This window comes from Aspergillus luchuensis, chromosome 1, assembly GCF_016861625.1.
Source record: "Aspergillus luchuensis IFO 4308 DNA, chromosome 1, nearly complete sequence".
NCBI lineage: Eukaryota > Fungi > Ascomycota > Eurotiomycetes > Eurotiales > Aspergillaceae > Aspergillus > Aspergillus luchuensis.
In genome coordinates, this window is record NC_054849.1 from 5173139 (window position 1) to 5194075 (window position 20937).

At 52.5% G+C, this 20937-nt stretch overlaps 8 protein-coding genes across 8 annotated transcripts; 5 read left to right on the forward strand and 3 right to left on the reverse strand.

Moving 5' to 3' along the window:
* Positions 1-1362: 1362 nt before the first annotated feature.
* On the forward strand, positions 1363-5294 carry AKAW2_11741S (uncharacterized protein; the record flags this gene model as incomplete). Its single annotated transcript, XM_041684259.1, has 5 exons — positions 1363-1437; positions 2447-2699; positions 2825-3886; positions 4249-4977; positions 5092-5294. The coding sequence occupies 5 exons, from the start codon at positions 1363-1365 to the stop codon at positions 5292-5294; spliced, it is 2322 nt and encodes a 773-aa protein (XP_041538461.1).
* A 1468-nt stretch (positions 5295-6762) lies between these two features.
* On the forward strand, positions 6763-8858 carry bgt3 (putative cell wall glucanase; the record flags this gene model as incomplete). Its single annotated transcript, XM_041684260.1, has 2 exons — positions 6763-8663; positions 8714-8858. 2 exons carry the CDS (start codon positions 6763-6765, stop codon positions 8856-8858), a joined length of 2046 nt encoding a protein of 681 aa, XP_041538462.1.
* A 440-nt stretch (positions 8859-9298) lies between these two features.
* Positions 9299-10288, reverse strand: AKAW2_11743A (SRR1 family protein; the record flags this gene model as incomplete). Its single annotated transcript, XM_041684261.1, has 2 exons — positions 9299-9645; positions 9709-10288. The coding sequence occupies 2 exons, from the start codon at positions 10286-10288 to the stop codon at positions 9299-9301; spliced, it is 927 nt and encodes a 308-aa protein (XP_041538463.1).
* A 324-nt stretch (positions 10289-10612) lies between these two features.
* Positions 10613-11032, forward strand: AKAW2_11744S (uncharacterized protein; the record flags this gene model as incomplete). The annotated part of the gene is made up of 1 exon (XM_041684262.1): positions 10613-11032. One exon carries the CDS (start codon positions 10613-10615, stop codon positions 11030-11032), a length of 420 nt encoding a protein of 139 aa, XP_041538464.1.
* A 178-nt stretch (positions 11033-11210) lies between these two features.
* Positions 11211-11540, reverse strand: AKAW2_11745A (uncharacterized protein; the record flags this gene model as incomplete). Its single annotated transcript, XM_041684263.1, has 1 exon — positions 11211-11540. The coding sequence occupies one exon, from the start codon at positions 11538-11540 to the stop codon at positions 11211-11213; it is 330 nt and encodes a 109-aa protein (XP_041538465.1).
* Positions 11541-13044: 1504 nt separating this feature from the next.
* Positions 13045-13901, forward strand: AKAW2_11746S (copper acquisition factor BIM1-like domain-containing protein; the record flags this gene model as incomplete). The annotated part of the gene is made up of 3 exons (XM_041684264.1): positions 13045-13258; positions 13320-13633; positions 13695-13901. 3 exons carry the CDS (start codon positions 13045-13047, stop codon positions 13899-13901), a joined length of 735 nt encoding a protein of 244 aa, XP_041538466.1.
* Positions 13902-14178: 277 nt separating this feature from the next.
* Positions 14179-15414, reverse strand: AKAW2_11747A (alpha/beta fold hydrolase; the record flags this gene model as incomplete). The annotated part of the gene is made up of 1 exon (XM_041684265.1): positions 14179-15414. One exon carries the CDS (start codon positions 15412-15414, stop codon positions 14179-14181), a length of 1236 nt encoding a protein of 411 aa, XP_041538467.1.
* A 748-nt stretch (positions 15415-16162) lies between these two features.
* On the forward strand, positions 16163-20270 carry AKAW2_11748S (uncharacterized protein; the record flags this gene model as incomplete). Its single annotated transcript, XM_041684266.1, has 2 exons — positions 16163-16198; positions 16257-20270. 2 exons carry the CDS (start codon positions 16163-16165, stop codon positions 20268-20270), a joined length of 4050 nt encoding a protein of 1349 aa, XP_041538468.1.
* Between the last annotated feature and the right edge of the window lie 667 nt (positions 20271-20937).

The window sequence follows — 20937 nt, forward strand, 5'->3', positions numbered from 1 at the left end:
TTGTCTACTGTCTTTGTTCTACCTTTCTTTTTTCCTGCTCTTTAAGCTTTGCCCATCATCCCTCATACTGCTGCTACTCTAGTTCAGTTGCCAGTTTTGCTGGACAATTTTTCCTAGTTTGAACCTCAACGGGTCAAAGGTACGTTCTGTTTCCTTGCCAGTTATCCCTACTACCCACGGTTCTTATCGTCAAACAATTCCCGGGGTCGCAGCCATGTCAGTGGTGGCCTACAGGTAAACCGTCATCCGCTGCATCTAATATTTCTTTTTTGCAAAGAAAAGTCCCCTACTGTATGCCGTGCTCGGCGTCTACTGGTTCTCTCTCCCTCTCTTACCCTCACTCACTCTTCCCCAGAATTCTCACCTTTTTTTTGGCCCGTTGACTTTTATGATTTTACTTTTTCCACATCATTTTATTCTTGGATTTGACTCTGCCACTGCATCCTGCAAATCATCACCCCAAAAGACAATTCATCGAGTCAGCCATCTCTTTCCTTTTCAATTGCGCCTGACTGTCGTCAGGAGTCACTTTGTTCGAGTCAATCCTCTTCAGAGACCCTCAAAGTGTCGCATTCGCGTTTTTGCTCCTGCGTCCTGCATCCATCCTGGTCAATATTACACCACCTTCCCGCTAGTTACAAGCTCATCCTGATATCCCCACTAGTCAGTGCATCCCTCTGACGCTGTCCTGCCCTCCGTCACTTGTCTGTTTTCTTTCCCTATTTCTTTTTTATTTATTCATTTTTACCCTTAATCTTTTTTTCATTTAAATCCTTTTTCTATTTTCTATTTTTTATTATTATTTTCTTTCCGCCCCCCTTCTCCCTGCTTTAATTTATTTCTCCCAGACTTCTTCATCTCCCCCCATACCTGTTCCGGAATAGCTAGCTGGTGAACAACTCCTCTGACTGAAGGATGGGTCTCCAGCGCAGCTAAATAACGACCCTGGACCCTCCACAATTACACTTGCACACTCGCATTGCACCGTTTATCCAGGCCCATCATCGCCAGGCTCCCTTCCTTTCCACCCTCACCCCCCTCCCCTCCCTCAGTTCAGAACCACACGGACCAACGAGCCACTACCGTTACCCTTCAGCCTCTCATTAGCTTTCCTTTTCATAAGCTCTTCTCTAGTCTAGTCTAGATATCCTTTCCACCCCCGTTTCTGGGCCCCTCCCCCCGGACTATCTTCTTACGCGCATCCTTTCTTCTCTCCCGCACCCAAGCTGAACTTTGTTTTATGTCTCTCCTCTAGATTTTCCTCCCCTTATTATATGAGCTGAAGCCATTGAAGGACGAAAGCAAAGGAAGGTCAGAAAAAAATAAAAAAGGATTATCATCCCGGACCATTCGAGGTCAGTCATGACCGGCATGGTTCAGACTGACCTAGCTCATCCACCTGCACCAAAGTACAAGGACGAGCCAGTGGAAGATCCTGTGAGTGTATTCTCTCATCACTTCTTGAGTGCTAGAAACCAGTGCTTTTTTTGCCTGTTATGTTGTTCTTTTCTTTCCCAGTATTTTCTTTTTCCCTTCTCCGACCTTTCTATCTTGGTCTTTTGCCTCTCATGCCTGCATCAATCCATGCCTTTGCCTTCATCCAAGGTCAACCTGGCCTACTGCGCATGAGTGCTACTGGGGAGAACCCGGGAGTATGTGGGCATTTGGTCCTCAGTAAAGCAGGCCTCCCTGCTTGTTGAGACCGTATACGATAACCTGACCGTGTCGCCTGTTTCCACTGCGATGACGTCTCCCGCAATGCGCCAATAATCAATGCACGGACGCCTTGTCTTCCGACGTCCGTCGAACACCCTGTGGTCTCACCCTCGACATTCGGAATATTCTTCAACGTCCTGCGACACTAGAGCCGCCAATGGGGCTGGAAAGTTTCTTCAGCACGGGTCATGCCCACATCTGCCATGCTCTCTAGCCGCGCTTGCAGAAAGTCATCGCTGACTCGGCTTTGACTGTTCGACCAAACTATGAATCTGATTCGGATCCCACGTGTCTTCCTTCCACGTTCCCTTGGAGGCGATAAAGGAGGGTCATTCTTGTTGCCTGAATGACACAACTTACCAGCAGGATGGACATCATACCCACCGAGGTTTTGGGAGGTGCGAATAGGTCTAGAGTTGCCAACCTTTTACCAACGATGCTTGCCTGTGGCAAGTGCTTTCCTTATTGCCTGTATGCCGCCATATACGCATCGGGCTGTCTCCCACAGATGCTCAACCATATGTGTGCTTGGTCTATTGCTTATAGAATAAGCAACTCTCTGATTTGTGCTCCCATGTACAGTTTCTGATTCAACTACATTGTTTTTTTGTCATGCACATACTTAAGCGTTTCCTTGATCATATCGCAAGCTGCAATATTCGAACTCTTGGGTTCTGAAACTTATTTTGAGAATAATTCAGGTTCTAGCGCTAACTGTCGTTTGACCCAGCATCGCCATCCCGGCCCGCAACCGCCTCATCTTCACCATCCTCGACCAACTCTTCTGGTCCAGCCACAGAAACAACCAGAATCACCACATCAGCCTTCAACTACCCTACCATCTGGTTCATACGCACATCACGCCTTAGGCAACGGAGTCATACATCTTCAGCACTCCTACGGCCCGCCATCAGAGCATTCGTACTATTCATCTCATTCCTCGTATAGTACCGCAAGCGCACCCAGTCAGTACTCATCAAGTGGTAAGTGCGGTGTAAGGGATTTCTTTGGTATCTTTGGTGTAATGGTATCCGCAACAGCAGTGACAACAATATGCTCCAAAGGTTGTTCTGGTTAATCCATGCCACAGAGGCTGATTCATGTTCAGGACCGCCAGAAATGATGGCTACAGCAACGCAAATGCAGCGGCCGTATCCTCCAATTTATCACACGCCCCAATCCAGCTCGCCTGCTTCAGTAGCTTCCCAAACACAGGAACAGCATAATCGCGGCATATATACACAGTCGCCCCAAATGACCTCGCAAATGTATGGTTATCCGCCATACTCACCCATGAATCCTGTACAGCCTCCACCCTATGGACCGAATACATCTCCCCAACAGCATCCTCTTACGACACAGCCACTAATGGTGCCCCATCCGACAAGCACTGCGCAGTTACCGCATCACCCGGCTCAGGCTCCAACAGGGAACTTGTCAAGTAGTCCAAACTCAGCTGCGGCACAACAGCCAACGCCCCCTCAGAGAACGATGCTAAACCCCCCTCACTCAGCAGCTAGTGGTGCACCTTTGTCAGCCAGTGCTGTTCACCATCAAAACTCTAATGTCGGGGCCAGCTCTAGTGCGGCACCAGGACCAATCCCTGCCACAACCCCCCTGGTTGTCCGACAAGATAGCAATGGTGTCCAGTGGATCGCGTTTGAGTACTCCCGGGATCGTGTAAAGATGGAGTATACAATCCGCTGCGACGTTGAGTCGGTTAATGTGGATAATTTAAGCCAGGAGTTCAAGACTGAGAACTGCGTTTACCCTCGAGCCTGCTGCAGCAAGGACCAGTACAGAGGCAATCGACTGGTCTACGAAACTGAATGTAATGCTGTTGGATGGGCCTTGGCGGAGCTGAACCCGGCACTGAGAGGCAAGCGTGGGCTGATTCAGCGGGCAGTGGATAGCTGGAGGAATAGCAACCAGGACCCTCGACTTCGAAGCCGGCGTGTGAGGAGAATGGCCAAGATTAACAAGCGGCAGGGGATGCCTGTGCCTCCGCCTCACATGGCGTCCTCCACCCCTGTTGGCCCTGGGGTGCCAAGTGCTAGTATGCCCGCCCCCGGTCCTCGTCCCAGCCTGGGGCCATTGCCCATGGGCCCCCCTCAGCTACATCACCACCATGCCCAGCCAGATGGAAGTGCAGGCCACGAAGAAGCTAGCGGTATGTTCCACCACACATGATGTGCTTGTCCCTGACACTGTTTGAATGAATCGACGGTGCTCATGTCGGTTTGTCTCGTATTGTTCGATGTTTTATTGCCATGTCTAAGTAGGCAGATCGCCACCGAACGGACGTGAATTTGGTGTGCTTTCTTCCAAGTGATATGGATACCGTACCCCATGTATTTCTATTTGGTCTGGAGAGGCTCTTGTCGTTTTGTTGTTTGTTGTTTTGCCCATACCCGGTTCATGTTTCGCCTGTTATGCTACGTTGACGCTGTACCCCGCTGTGCTTTCAAACATGACGTGCCACCTGCAGTTTTGCGTAGGCTAATTTATATATTGTCCTATCATACATAATAGGTACCACTGACTATACGAACGGTACCAGTCGTCCACCTGTCTCGGATGGTCTGCAACCCGGACCATCACCAACGGACATCCGCACCGCGCAGGTGTTCCATGGCTATCCTTCCTATCCGACCCCCGCGACGGCCTCAGGGGGACCAAGGGGTCCCTCGATACCACCACTACTCCGAGATAGTGGCCTCGGGTCTCTCGGGCGCCACCCGACCATTGCGACCTCCTCGAACCGGATCGAAGAAGTGGACGATGACGATGACGAGCGCAACCCAAGCAGCGATGCGCTCTTTGGCACACTGCCCGAGGGCAAACGCCGCAAGTTCATCCTCGTGGACGATAACCAGCGGGGTTGTCGCGTGCGAGTCAAGGTCATGCTGGACCAGGTTGATATGGACGAGCTTCCAGACTCCTACAGGATGTCTAATGCGGTATACCCCCGGACATACTTTCCTGTTCAGATGAGGGACCCGGGTCGAGTCGTCCCTGGGAATCGATATATTAAGGACCACGTTGGGGTGGATGAGGAAGATGCCGATGATGATGACAGCCCGACCGTTGGAAGGATCATGGTTCCTGCACCACAAATTGATGGTGAGGGAGAGATCGCGGTTCCCCGGCTGTCCCGAGGACGACGGAGAAGAGAGGTACTCTTGAATGACCTCGGCTATCGAATGAGTTGGAGTCAAAGTCGAGTGTTTGCCGGGCGAATGCTGTTCCTGCAGCGATCTCGTGCGTGATCTTCCCTTCCCTTACATCCCTTGCGTCGCCTGCATGTTGGCCATGCAGTCCCCACCTCGGAATAACTTGAATGTGACTAATCTTTGGCCCGTGTCGGGAATGTAGTTGACGCGTACCGAAATAAGATGCGCAGCACGATGCTGGCGGCCGGCCAGGAACCGACATCCATTCCCCGGCATTTCGAGACGCGGGCGGGCAAACGACGATTCCTCGAGCGTAAGCGACGGGCGGCGGGGGGCCCGACTCGGGGTGCCGGTGCTCATGGGGTGTCTGCCTCGCAGCGCAGTGCTGAAGAGGTCGAGGCTTGACCCATGCAGCTTGGAAACACACCATCTCCTTCTATTTTTATTCAGTGCTACCGTATCCCTGAAGGTTTTGTCAGGGAGATGTTTACTTTGACCGTGTCACTCGTTTCTTGTCCCATTTCGCCTGATCCTTCTGCCGGGTTGTCCCTCAGGGTTATGCTGACGGAGCCGACAGCGATCATGAGCCGCTATGTAAAGTAATAGATATCGGGAGAAAGTCCAAGAGGGGGGAAGGGGATATGGCGGTCTGATGGATCGGGCGTTGGATTTCGATGATGATTTTTGATTCTTGACATGATTATGATGATTTGACGGCTGCCCTTACTACGAAAACAATATGATGAATGACTGATGATGAAACTCTGAATGTGAATGATGGTATTGTGGTTTTGTTCCTTTTCCTTCCTTTGGTGTCATGTCAATGAAACCCCAAAGAATACGGGACCAAACAAGGTTAATTGGTTGCTGCCTGCCGCATTCAGTGCATCTGGGCGGGCACGTGCAACCCCGATTCCGATTAGGTCGAAGCGGCAGTGGACCAACCGGGGAAAGACCCTGACCCGATGCGGCTTAGTGGCTGCTGGACCCTGGCGTTTAGTACGACGTTTGGCTTCCAATTCAGGGCACAGTTACATACACCCGCTCCATACAGCCATACAGTATACAGTACAAGTCTAGTGGTTGTCGGGGCCACCGCCGCTCTCCCTCCCACCCCATCCCTCCACCAAAAAAGTAACTTCATCCATTAACCTTTTTGCTCGTCGCCATGGAAGCTGGGGTCCTTTTCTCCACTGCTTCTGTGCCGCATGCAGTCACTTTATCTACTACCAATCTTCCGACTTCCATCCATCGACTGCCACCCACCCTAGGACCGACTGACTACTCGTTGTTTCTCTTTCATATCCGCCTTCTCCATCCATCCTTCCACCCCCTCACGTCCCGAATCCAAGACACCCCGAAACTTAGTCTAAGATCCGGGTTTGCATTTCAAATCTGATTGAGTTCGTGGCTGCGTTCCTTTTTTCTATTTCGGCGGTATGTTGACAATTGCGTCGAAGAAAATAGCACCGTCGCAATTCACTGGTCCACGATATTCCGCCCATCCTTGGGTGACTTTCACGGGATCGTCTGTAAACGACGAACCGTGGTTCCGCCCGGGCTGTCAGACTTGTTCTTGATTTAGAAACAACACCCTACGACGGTTGGGGTGCCATACTACTACTACCACCTGCCTGCCGGGAGACCGCTTTTTCTGCCCTTGCCTCGTTCGTCTGGCTGTCTTACTTGGGGTCTTGCTTGGTGTGCTCTCTTCCTTCCTTTCACTGCTCCTAATAGTAACTCTTCCTCATCTATCGCCCTCTCTTCCTTCGTCGCCAGTTAGCTCAGTACCCTATTATTATAACTATTTCGTCTCCTATCGCGATATTTCCTAACAATCATTCACAAAAGATTCCTTGTCACATGTTCCAGCATGGCCGGCGTGAACCGGTCCTTTAGTTACAGTCGCGGCGACGATGCGTTGTTGAGAGATGATGAGCGAGAGATCTCACCCCTCCGATCTGCAGAAGACGGTCTCTACAGTACATCATATGGCGACATCTCCCCGCTATCTGCTGGTTTTCAAGGGCAGACCAGGCCATTTGACCGAGGTCTGGTGTCAGTCCCGGAAGGTCAGAGTCTGGAGCGCCACATGACCTCGACACCGGGGATGGATAATCTAGGGCCGGCCTCTGTGGGTGGCGGAATCAGTGGTATCGCTCTTGGCGTAGCCAATTCTAATAATCGCCAGAGTGGAGTTGACGCTTTTAGGGAAACAGATGTTCCAGTACGCAATCTCCCTGCTGAACGGGATTTCAACACCACCGGCTCCGATAATCCCTATATACCTGCTCCGCCCGATGGGGACATCTATCCGAATTCGGAGACGATGAGGTATCGCGACTCTTACAGCTCGCATACGGGGCTTGGTGCTGGCGCACCTTTTGCAGAACATAGCACGCCGGGAACCACGCCATCCCAACGCAGCTTCTTCGATAGTCCGTACCAAGGTGTGGATGCTGGACCGTATCAGCGGCATTCGGCTTATAGTTCTCACGACTACCCGCTTGTCATCAATCCGGATGATATTGCTGACGATGGCGATGATGGGTTCCCTGTCCACCCCAAGGGAGTGGCGGACTACAGATCGAACGGAAATGTGCCTGCTGCAGGTGTCGCTGGCGCAGCGGCTGCCGGGGGGCTTTTAGGGAAGTTCCGGGCGCTTTTCAAGAAAGAGCAGCCTAGTCCGTATTATGATTCTGATATTGGAGGTGGGTTGGGAGGAGCCGAAAAGGCACAAGGAGGTAGGCACATTATTGGAGGCGGGAGTCGCAAACGTGGGTGGATTGTTGGGCTCGTATTGGCGGCAGTGATCGTGGCAGCTATTGTTGGGGGCGCTGTCGGTGGTATTCTGGGCCATCAGGAGCATGACGGCGATACATCTTCGTCGTCATCATCATCGGGCACAGGGTCCGGTGGTTCGGACAAAGGAGATGGGCTGCTCGACAAGGATTCCGACGAGATCAAGGCACTCATGAACAACAAGAACCTCCACAAAGTGTTTCCCGGTGTCGACTATACCCCGTGGGGAGTGCAGTATCCGCTGTGTCTCCAATATCCTCCGTCGCAGAACAACGTTACTCGCGACCTGGCGGTGCTCACACAGTTGACTAATACTATCCGACTGTACGGCACGGACTGCAATCAGACTGAGATGGTCCTCGAGGCCATTGACCGCTTGCAGTTGACTAACATGAAGCTCTGGCTGGGCGTGTGGATTGATACCAACACCACGACTACGGATCGCCAGATTAGCCAATTGTATAAGATCGTGGAAAGTGCAAACGACACCTCGATATTCAAAGGAGCTATTGTGGGTAATGAAGCTCTCTATCGAGCAGGCTCGGACGTGGCGAGCGCAGAAACGAATCTAATCGGCTACATTAACGATGTCAAAGACCACTTCAAAGAGAAGAACATTGACCTCCCGGTGGGCACCTCGGACTTGGGCGATAATTGGAATGCACAGCTGGTCAGCGCAGCCGACTTTGTCATGTCAAACATTCATCCGTTCTTCGGAGGAGTAGAGATTGATGACGCTGCGAGCTGGACGTGGACATTCTGGCAAACGCACGACACCCCACTCACAGCAGGAACGAACAAACAGCAGATCATATCAGAGGTCGGATGGCCGACGGGTGGAGGGAACGACTGTGGGTCCGACAACAAATGTCAGAATGACAAGCAGGGCGCTGTGGCGGGCGTCGATGAGCTGAACCAGTTCCTGTCGGAATGGGTTTGTCAGGCGTTGGATAATGGTACAGAGTATTTCTGGTAAGTTGCAGACTGCTACAACTGTCAGGACGCGGCTAAGATATATGCAGGTTCGAGGCTTTCGATGAGCCCTGGAAAGTCCAGTACAACACGCCCGGTCAGGAATGGGAAGACAAATGGGGGCTGATGGACTCGGCTCGCAATTTAAAGCCGGGCGTTAAGATCCCTGATTGTGGCGGTAAGACTATTACGTGAACGCCGATACGTCTCTAGACCTCCTGATGAAAGTGATGATGGATGAAATGTACACAACATATCCGACATACATCATGTGTTATGATGCATTACGACTGATCGATTTCTGCTGTGCTTCCTTGCGGTGTTAAAGCTTTGTCCTGGGACTGTATTCTATTGACCTGGTGCATGGGTCGGCTGCCGTCGTTCATTTGCGCGGCATTCTGACGAGTGTCACGACGCCATTCTACGCGAAGTGCTATTTGGCGTGTTTGTATATAGCGTGAGCGTGTGATCCACATAGGGCTGACAATACGACCCTTGTTGCATGCATGCCGATTCGGCATAAGGGGCGTAGCGTAGGCGTGTAGCCAGTAGATGGTTATCATCATACTGATCACCCATCATTCTCTCTGGTAATGGATAGCCATCCACATCTAAGATCATGATACCTTAGCATACTACTCCTCCCCCTCCTTCTCCAAGGGATAATATACCCGCATGTTCCAGAACGCATGTTCCTGCGCCTCAAACAGCGGCAACCGTACCGACCCCCTCCTCTTCACAAACGCACTCACCACCTCCGACTCGACATCTTCCAACGGTCCCCCAAACACAAACGCCGGATCCAGCGCCAATAACTGCTCAAGATGTGTGCGCTCCGCACCAGGACAGAAGAGGAACGTACGGGGAGTTACTTTCTCGAAGGCATGCGGGGACTCGAGGACGGTGATGTCAAGGCTAGAGAGGAGGGCCGTGTCGAGTGTGTTGAAGACGGGGTCTTGGGCGTAGGTTTTTATTGTTGGATCTGTTGATTGAAAATGAATGATTAGATGGGTAATTGAAATAGATAGGATATGGATATACTCACCAGCAGCAGAAGAAGAAGAGGAAGAGATAGAGGCGATGACATCCACCAACGCAGCCAACTGATACAGCGAAACTAATCGCCGATCGACCCATCCTCCACGAAGGAATCCGCTCGGACTGCCGAGACCGATGCAGATTATGGAATCAATCCCTGTTCCTATCCCATTATGCTTATTCTCTGTTGTAGTATGCGATTGTGGTTGTGTATTATCCGTATTTAACTCTCGTGATTGTAATTGAGGAGGAAGGAAGATATTGTGAAGCGTCCTCCCCACCACATCGCACGTAGTTGATTCTTTCCATGTGCGTTGGATCTGAGTGAATTGCGATTTGAGGGAGTCGAGGGTGGTGGTGGGTGGGGCTTCGGCGGGGTGGAATGTTTCTGGTTCTTTTTCTTCTTCTGTTGGCGATTGGAATTGGGATTGTGATTGTTGGTCTTTGGTGGTGCGCGCACAGCGGCGCGCTTTGCCGCTGGTGGTGACATGCGTCCAGCCGGTAGTGGCGTCGGTGATTTGGAGTCGTTTTTGCGCTTGTAAGGTGTTGTTGGGGTGAGGGTGTTTTTTGCGCGAGGTGTGGGGCATTTTGCTGGTTCTCTCTTCTTCTTTCGCTGTGTGATTGGGAGGAGGGACTTGGTGAGTGGGTGGAATTAATTGGTGCGAATAGGTTCAGGTGGTGGTGGTGGTGGGAGGGAAGATGCATGAATGAATGGCAGAGAGAGAACTGAATGCGACGGAGGGGAGGGCCGGCGGGCGGTAAGTGGGTGGGTTTGATTGGTGGGAGGATACTACTAAACATGCTTATAAGGCGGCATAGCCTGGGCCCATCCATCCTTTGCTCCCCACCATTTATTTCCACCAGTATACAATATCTTCGAAAGCTTATTGCTTCATTTCTGTATTAGAGATATGTCCAATACGGAAGAAAAGCAAAATGTCCTGTCTGTTGGCTCTGGACCACAAGTCAACATCCTCTACTCATCCCCTGTTTTCGCAGTACTCGATCCAGAAACCATCAAGACAATGGCGAACCCCAGTAATACCATATTTGGCTGGGGCGGCGTAAAGATAGTGAAGATATCTCCCGAAGTTGTGGTCAAATTTGGCTCTCATGTCACATTACACGAGGCTAAAAGCATGGTGTTTGTTGATCAGAATACAGAAACTGTCCCAGTGCCCAAGATTCTTGCTTATTACTCTTATGGTCCAATAGATCGAGATGTTGATGACTATGGGAGCTATTATGATAACTATATATTCATGAGTTATGTGGAGGGTCAGAGGCTGGATAAGGTCTGGGATACTTATGATAGTGTGACAAAAAGTTGAATTGCCGACCAGTTGAAAGGGTATCTCGATGAGCTTCGCCAGATTGAGCACAGGAATTACATAGGCTCCGTTGATCGTGGGCCTCTTCCTGATCCAATCCTAGGAGACCTTGAGTTTAAGGGTGAGTAGTGTCACCAATACCTGTCATTGATACTGAAGCTACGAAGGACCCTTTGATTCAGAAGATGATTTTAACAATGCAAATATCAATGCGTATCAAGACAGAGCACCTAAATATCATGTCAAGAATGTCCTGGTTGGTATGCTTGCGTCTCAGAAAAGACATGATATTGTGTTTACCCATGGCGATTTTCGTCATCCTAATATCATGGTCAATAATGGGAACGTCACTGGAATTGTAGATTGGGAGTTCAGTGGTTGGTTTCCTGAACACTGGGAGTTTGTCAAAGCTCTCGCGGTATGGAAGTGGCAGAATGACTGGACTGGATATTTGACACGAGTTCTCGAACCGTATTATACTGAGTATGCGGTGTTTTTGTTCTTTCATGAAGTTCTTTGGTGGTAATAACTGTCGTTGGGTCTGTAAAACTGCTTGGAAAGAAATCAGTAGATATTGGACTAGTCCCGGTAGACCAGGTGCCTGCAAGGTCGGAAGACAATGAAACTGCAGCTGATAGAAGTATGAGAGACAATAGCGTAAGAATCTTGAACAATCTGAAGAGATAGTAGTGAGACATAGTCTTTCTTATTGTGCCTATCTGCATAGCTTTTAGATATCGAGATCACGTGGTGTTAAGGTAGATGATGTCTTCCTGAGCCTAGATCAAGTTCAAGCTAAGGGCATGCAGCCAAAAAACCAAGCATGAGAAAAGCAGCGGATAAAGACATTACCTACAATTATCCCTGTCATGCAAGCTTGATCACGGCGCTTCAAGTCGGACCAAGATGCGTAGAACTATACTATGGCGGGGTTGGGCGCTTAGCTACAGGCTGAACACCAACAGTACTAGCATTCGTCCAACTCACAACACAAATTGCATGGTATATCCGTTGAAAATGGAAGAAATGGTTATCATACAAAACAATGAATGCAAAGGTACTAGGTCGTTGACATATCAGGGTTGGTTTTTGGTGTTCCTCTTAGGTGATTGGCTATGGCAAAATCGTGCCCCAACACAACTAGAACCGGGGTGATAATGCGAATCAGCGTGAAAGGTTGACAACCATTAGAAAGTTCCGTCGTAGCGCTGAGATGGGGCTATACTAGCAGAAGGAGATAGTTACCTGAAAAACTGCAACGAGACTAATGGACAGAAGCTGCATGCGATCGTCCCGTCACACTGCGATCACCTCCCCATCGGCCCCTCTGAGTCGATCTCTAAGCGCCCTGCCCGGATAGCGCCCGTCGCTCCCCCTCTTCTGCTTCCTCCTGTGCCCTCTCGTGCCCTCTCCCAACCCTTGCTCGGCGCTACCAGCAGCTGCCTCTCCGCGAATGACAATCCAGAACTGCTCCCTGTCGCTGTGATGTCTCTTGCAGCCCGCCTCCCTGGTCTATCCACCCAGCCAATCTGCTTCTTGCAATCCTTCGCGCGCTCCCCAGTTGTAGTCTAGTCTGATCCCAGTCCTGCTATCAGCTAAACTTCTGCCGTTGGAACCGTCACTCATCCCATCCCATCCCCAATCGCCGCTGTCCCCTGCGGGAGTTGTCACATTGCACATTGCGCTGTGACTCGTCCATATCGCTTGTCTTCCCCGCTATGCCGGTGGCCGTGAGCGCCATTGCAGGAACCGGCCATGGCCTCTTCGTCTCGACTCAAAAAGTCATGGCAGCCCTCCCTCCCGCCCAGCTGCTGGAAGGCTTGGTTTCATGATGATCATTCTTCTTCCTGCAGTGCTGGATCGCTTGCCGTGACTGTTTTCGTGTGCCTCTTGATGAGTCGAGGTTGCTAGAGGTTATTTCTGTTCCATCTGACCTCCTCTGGCGCACTCCGTATAAGTCCTCTTTCCTATATCTCCTTCCCTCTATTGGTCTACCCACTGGTTCCCTCAGAATGAGATCCTTCAGCGACTCGATATCCCGCTGGACAGCGGCCCTCACCCTTCTGTGGCTAGGCCTGGTCAATGCTCACACCGTCATCACTTACCCCGGATATCGAGGTAACAACCTGCACACCAACGGTACAGTCGAAGAGACCAACGGTCTGGGTGTCGCTTGGAAGAACGGCTCCTACGTCTATCCCTATGGAATGCAATGGATCTATCCTTGTATGTATCCCATCATGCCTTGTTCTTTATCTCAGAGAAGGTAGACAACTGACTGTTTTAGGCGGCGGCATGGCCACCTCTCGCAATCGCACGAAATGGCCCGTCACCGGCGGTGCTGTCGCCCTTCAACCTGCCTGGTTCCGCGGCCATGAGACGGCCTTCGTCTACATCAACATCGGCTGGGGTACTGTCCCTCCCAACATGAGTAACCCCATGCTCTCGGTCTTTGAAATCGAAGGTCCCACCAACAACCCTTACCCCGGCACCATCTGTATGCCGCAAGTGCCGCTGCCGGCCAATATGAGTGTGAGCCCGGGTGATAATGCGACGATTCAGGTGGTGTTGGCGGCGAAGCACGGTGCTGCTCTTTATGATGTATGCAACAGCCCCTCTATATATTTATCTACATTGGGATTGATACTGACTGACTCCATAGTGTGTGGACATCACCTTCGCTGAACCTGAGGATGTTGAGGAAGTGACAAAAGACAACTGCTTCAACTCAACCGACATTGCCTTCAAGTATGTCTTTGCCTCGAAGTCACTGACGACTTCTGGTGCACTGGCGCGGCTGAGTAGTCCCGGGTTGAACGCCGTGGTACCGGTGCTGGTGATGGTGTTGTTTGGACTGTTCATGATGTGATGTGATGATGTATTCTGAAGTTGTTTTGTTCCCTGGTTACTCGGCACATACCTACCATACATACCCTTATACTCTCCTTATACCCATACCCCGTTTGGCTGTGAGCCGACGATGATTTCAATGTTTTGCAATGAAGTTGCATGTTTAATGTTCCATCATGGTGTTGTGGTAATGGTACTCATTACATACTATATATCGAATCAATCTCACATACCTAAACCCCTAAACATCTACGACAACTCACTTCTACCTCCTACCTACACCCTGCTACATATAATTACAACCCCCTCACCACCCCCAAAATAACCTCCACCACCTCCCCCGGCGCCTCCTGCGGCGCCCAATGCCCCACCCCAGGAATCAACCTCACCTCTCTCAAATACCCACAACTCGTCCCATTCCGCATATTCTCCAACGCCCCAGGCTCCTGATACACCCCCCAATCACTCTCCCCGGAGGCAAACGCACACGGAATCTCAATCCTCCTCCCCGCAAACACCTCCCAATCCCAAGTAAATTTCCTCTCCGGCGTCGTCCGCACCCGATACCAATTCAACGCGCCCTGGAACCCCGTACGCGCATATTCCCCCACATACACCGACAACTCCTCATCACTCAACCACTTCTTACTCTTCGATACACCCTCCGCATCCGCCTGCCGCATCATCTCCTCCACCGTGTCGGGCATACTCAACCCCACCGGCATGATATAATACCCCGGCATTCTGGCTAACTGATCCCCCGTCCACGAGGAAATAGGTCCCATGCTCGAAGGGTCATTCCCTTCCCAGCAACCACTCTTCAGGTGAAAGTATCCCCGTAGGAATTCGTGGAGACCTTGCGCGGGGTTCTCCATCTCGCGGCCGGCGTTTTCGGTAGAGTAGTACCATTTATAATGTTTTAGACCGAGGTTGTTTAGCTCAGTTTGTATATCTCCCCCTCCTCCTCCTTCTTCTTTTTCCTTACTCTCATTATTTGCCTGGGGATTAAAGGCAGCCGGAACCCCCGGAAACGGATGACTTAGCAGCACGACACTCCGAAACATATCGGGTCTGGCGACGGCGCAAAACGCCGCCGTCACGGCGCCTGCATCATGACCTACTACGCATTCCACGGTGGTGTAGCCCAGTGCGTGGACTAGACTCACCACGTCCCGGACTAAGGACAGGCCGGTGAAGGTTGTGAGGTTCGAGTCGGAGTAGTTGGGGGCGTCTTTTTCCCAGCCTGTGGTGCGCCCGAAGCCGCGTCCGTCTGGGGCCACGATGTGGTAGTCCGGACCGGCTTGGTTGGAGAGTTGGGGGAGGATGTGGCGCCAGGAGTAGGCGAGTTCGGGGAAGCCGTGGAGGAGGAGGATGAGTTTGCGGGGGCGTGGAGTGGTTGTTGTTGTTGTTGTTGTGGGGGAGTTGGATTCGAGGATGTGGGTGGTTAGGGTGGGAGTGGTTGGGATGAGGCGGGAGGTTATGGAGGGGGGAAGGGGGAGGGGGGATACTGATGGTGATGAGGAGGAAGACATGGTTGTATTGGGGTGGTGATGGTGATGATGTTATTAGATGGATGTGTAATATAGTAGGGTGAGATGGGGAGTATAAGGTTCAAGGGGAGAGGGGAAAGGGAAGGTTAAGTATTCTGACAAAGAGGGGGATCAGATGTTAATTAATGGTTTGTAATATGGATAAAGACCCGAGGTTAAGTTACTTTATAGTCTACATATCTTCTTCATGATTAGTATAGTTGTTTAAAGGGTTCATGTTCATCAAGATGAAGAAAATCAGTTGGGAAGCAAACGAAGAAAAGGATCCATCCGGCTTGGCTCCATGACGCAAGAGCCCAACTTTGTTTTCCGACTTTCTGCTTCTTTGGCCAAACTTTACTTTTTCTCCTGTTTGTCCCTCCAACTGCTGCGTCACTCATTCTTGTTCTTCTTTCTCTACTACTTCTTACTTCTTCTTCATCTCCGGCCTGCATCCGAGCTGCATCCTTAATTCCCTCTCCTGCATTCTCCCTCCCCTCCTTGCTCGTCTCCCCTCGCTAATCTCGCCGCCCTCCTTTCCTTTCCCTTTCTCCGCCTCTCGTTCGCTTCCCCGTTGCTTTGCTGCCTTTTCCTTCGTGCCCATCAATAAACACTTTTCGATCTTCGCATACCAACGCCCGTTCGTTGCTATTCTCTTTCCATTCATCTCGCATCTACGACGTTTACGATTTACAAAAATCTACAATTAATTGCAACTTCCTCCTCTCCGGCCTCGGGCACCGCCTGAGCCATGTTCCGCAGAAAGAGGAGCTCCTCTCAGCATCAGGTGAGTCTCCTATTCCGCCGGTCCTCTTGACCTTCATCATCCCCATTGACACGCCCAGCATCCTCTCTCTGCCTCCTCCTCGCAATCCGCCCAATCCGCCGCAAGCCATGCCTTCCTCAAATCTCAACCCTCCTCCAGCAGCCTGTCCTCTGCCGCCGCTGCCGCCGCCCTCCGCAGTCTCACGCCGACCCCGACTTCTGTCGAAAATGTTCAAACAAAGCGCATGATGCAGCGGAGGGCCTCGGTCTCGTCCCAGGCAAGCGGCGTACCCAGTCTGCGTCCAACGAGTCGGAATGGCCTTCGTCGCGCCAATAGTTCGGCTTCCATGTCCACCCGTACATTCCGCGACCAGTCACCGCGACGCCCGGCCTCCAGTTCCGGTCCAGTCGAGGTTGCGCCGCCACTTCCTTCCATCCCTCAAGTATACTCCGCACGAAATAGTAATGCCCATCGTTCGGCCAGTGTCGGGCCGTCGCAGCGACCCAGCCCTCGTGGGAAGACACCGGCAGGACGAGGCATGAGCGTTGATCGCGGTTTGGCTACCCAGCCCGCTATGCGCGCGCCAGGGTCGACCCCGTCTCCCGAGCTTCGACGACCAACAAGTCGGAATTCCGTCAATTTCTCCTATCCGATGCACTCTAGGCCAAATTCCCCGGACGGGTCTATCAATGCATTGGATAGGCGCGATGCTTCCGCGAGCATCTCACTTGCGGGTCAGCTATCCTCGCCCGAATCTCCCAAAGTCAAGAATGCCAGTCCTCGATCGGTCCGAGCGACGAAGAGCATGGGCATGTCCCCGGGCAGCCCTGGTCGTGGTGCACAGTCCTCCGGCACTGCAGTAGCCGCTGCGCAGGCTGCGGTGGTGCCCCGGGTACAAGATGTCACTCACACCCAACCCCCGGTTTCTGCGGCCCCTCGCATCGCTGCCCCTCGCGAGCAGACAGTCCCCGACCAGGCCTCTAGTCAGCCTGCTGCTCCCCCAGAACACAAGCAGCCAGTCCGCCCGCATCTAGTAAAACGACCTTCCACAGTACCTGAGGATGCCCAGGGCGAGGAACGTGCCGAGTCAAATATTCCTAAACAGCGGCCTGTTCCACCCCGAGGCGGCAGTGTGACGCCCGATACGCAACCGACGGTCGCATTCCCACCCACACCCGATAGAAGCAAGGATCAATTACTCAGCCCGCCCATAAGTCCCAAGCTGCCCACACAAACCACCGAGACTGGCCAGGATAGCCAGCCGTCAGACATTCGCCAGTCAGGCAGTCCGGGCAGATCTGCGCACTTTTCCCGTCACTTGCTGGTGGCAGCCTTTGCCGGCGAGCAGCTGCACCAACCTCCCCCTCGGTCCCTGTCACCTGCCAAGTCCGCTATGAAGACTCCGCGCAAGACCTCACTTTCTCCGGAGGGGCGGACTGAATCCGTTCTCCGGCCGGGACCACCGCTGAGCGAGCTATCTGATGGGACCTCGGCAGCTTCCGACGAAGGGTCCAAACCAGGAATCCGGAGGAAGCCAATTAAGGTCAGTTTCGATGACGAGGCGGAGGTGGTGGGGGTTGCTGCAAGTCCACCAACATCGCCGGAAGAAACGTCTCCTGAGCCGCTGCCCGAGAAGCCCAAATCAAAGACTCATTGGTTTGGCGGGAAGAAGAAACCAATGCCGCTAAATACTGAGTTTGACGAAGTGCTGAAGCCGCGGCGAGCTCTCCCGTCTTTCGGCAGTATACGGGCTGGTCGGGATGGTGAGTCCCAAGAGAAATCCGTGCCTGAGTTGAGCGACAACGAGTCAACAACGTCGTCTGACTCGCCTGCGGAAGCACTGAAGTGGTCTTTCTCCAATGACCACGCTATTGGGGGCCTTCTGACCGAAAATCAATCGAAGGAAGCAGAGCCCCGCGTGGCGCCGCTCATGCTTGCGAATGCAGCCGAAAGCGAATCTGAGGCGGAGAAATCGCCACAGGAGAGTCATTTTGCTAGTGAAACGAATCAGCCAGAAATTCCTACGGGGACGGTTGATGTTTCTTCTCATGCTGAGCAGGAGCGTACCGCAGAGACGACTTTGGCAGTACCCAATATTATGGTCCAGCCGGCGTCTCCAATGTTTGAGAAGGAGCGTCGGAGTCTCGAGTGGTATGAGGTTCCTGGGGGTTTCCCTCGCTCGTCGTTGGAGTTCGACTCTAAAGCCCATGGTAAAATGAAGGCGAAGGAGGATCCCACGGACGCTACCAACAATGCCACCATAGGCCCTGCCGATGACGAAAGCGGTGACGAGTCGGGCGACAGTATCTATAGTGATGCTGAGGAAGGAACCGAAGGCAATGGCTTCGGGTCGATCAACGCCATCGTGGACGATGAAACAGCTGCTACTTCGGCTCCCAAGAGCGCAACCAAGATACCTGCAGAGACTGGTGGCGCAGGGCGGTCTCACTCACCGTCTACCGACTGGCCAGATATACCTCAAACATGTCAAATTGCACGCACGGTGACTACGTTCCCGGATAAGGTTATGGAGCCGATCCCAGAATCCCCCGGATCTCCCCACGAGCCTCTTCCGTTTTCGTCACCTTATCCCCCGTTTCCGATCGAGCCGAAGAACAGACGAAGCTCTTCTCAAGCCGACAGTTCACGTTCCTCTTCGGTCGCTGTTCGTCCAGCCAGGCATTCCATGCTGGTAGGAAGTAGCGACGCAATGCCTGGTAACAAGGCACCGCGCGCAGTGAATGGGTCAGCTGTAAATTGGCAGTTGGCATCCCAGCCCGAACCACCTAGTGTAAGGCAGCGGCCTACTCCAGACAATTCCCGGAGACGGCCGGTTTCATGGAGCCCAGCTCTTGCCGACTCACAGGACGTGAGCCGTACGTCGCACATTAACGGCAAGACTTCGCCCGCGTCACCAAGACCGCTATCCAGCGGCAGTGATTCGTCCAGCAGCTTCAAGCGGGCTGGCCGGCCTGCGCGCGCAGACTCCAACTACACCATGAGACGGACCATGCGAAGTACTCCAGGTCGCTTGGCCTCTAACAGAGCAACGTCCCCGCCAGTGGATACCCGCCCGGTGTCCTCCGAATCTGGGTTTGGCACCATGCGAACAACCTTACGGGCAAATGCTCCCAAACGTGAGAAGCCCTCGTTCTTCTCCAACAACAAGGCTCAAAAGTCCAAACTCACAAAGGTGCCGGGCGGTGGTTTCGCTTCCCGGTTCCCTGACTCGGACTCTGACGATGAGGGGTACGAGGCCTGGAGGTCACGTCATCGGTACGAAGATTCCAGCGATGATGAACAGCGAAGCCCGAATGCCATGCGACCCGTCCGGGGTATTCCTCGTCGGCAGGGAACGCACGACGGCGATTCGACAGAACTGGAAGACAGCTCAGATGAGGACCATCGTGCACCCCCGCTAGCCAATCCGCAGTCCCCAGCGAAGCCGAGCACATCTCGGGACCCTGCACTAGCTGCTGTAGCTAAAAATCGCGGGATGACGGAGGAGGAGCTCGACGAATTCCTGCGCCAACCTAATCGTGGTCGGAAGCCTGGACTACTCAAGCGTTTCAGCATTCGAAAGTCGAAGTCCCCTCTGGATAGAGGCTTAGTCAAGCCCGGGCTAGACAGTCCCGTACGCAACGGAGGGCCTGCAGAGCGGCCCCGAGTGGATCAAGAGCAAGCACGAGGGGAATCTCCCTTTCCCGGGGCCGAGTCGAATATCGTGACGACCATCACGGCGACTAATCCGCCCCCACCCCCATCCAAGCTGCTTCGCAGGCCTTCGCAGCGGTCCTCTCGCAGCGACAACTGGCCATTGCGCTCCGATCGGAAGGAGACTCGGGCGGGCTCACCCCTTCCTGCGAATGGCCCTGCAGAGCGACTAGCCACCGTCGATGAAACTCCTCGGAACGGCAGTACGGTTGTTTCACCTTCTCAGGGATCCGTCAAAGAGAATGTGAATCCTTCGACTGGCGTGACTGCGGACAAGAGTTTGGGACGGCCGACCAACGTGGCGGACGTACCGATCTCATCTTCAGGACGCAAAAAACGATTTCCCCGACTCCGGAAGGCGTTTGGCCTGCGCGATTGAAGTGAAGCGAACCTTCTCTTCTCATATATATATACATACGATCTAATACCTGGTGTTGCTATCTTCATCCTGTCATTTCTTCTCTTCGATGTCTGTGTTGAAAATATGCGTTGTAATAGCTTGTTGATTTGTTACGATCTGACCTAATTCATAATCATGGCGACTGCCAGCCATCGCAGATGATGTCTGGAAATGGGCAGCGACACGGCGCAATAGGAAGCAAGAAACATTGGGGCAGATGGGTTGATAAGGCCTGACGAGAATACGGACTACTCGGCGCTCAGAGATGGGGTATTGTTTGAACATTTGGGATTTCATTTTGGACTTGATTGATACCCTCGTTTAGGTTGCCATTCCGGCCGAGCGGCCGAGAAGAGGTGACAGGCCATGGCCGATAACTTACATAATCAATATCTATATGAGATCTACACTACGTTTGGCTCATATTCTCTCGCATTGTTATTCTTCTTGTAGATATGCATCTTTCTTCTGTTTGAGTTGCAAAGTGGTGACCAGGGAGGGGAAAAGAGCAGGCTGAAGAGCAGGTGGAGAGTCAGCATGTGAGAGGTCCCTCTGCAGATTATTGTCCGACGGCTGTAACCTTGTGTGCAGCACGAGTAATCGATGCGGCAGATTATTCGGACGCGTCCTCCACGGCGATGGCGGG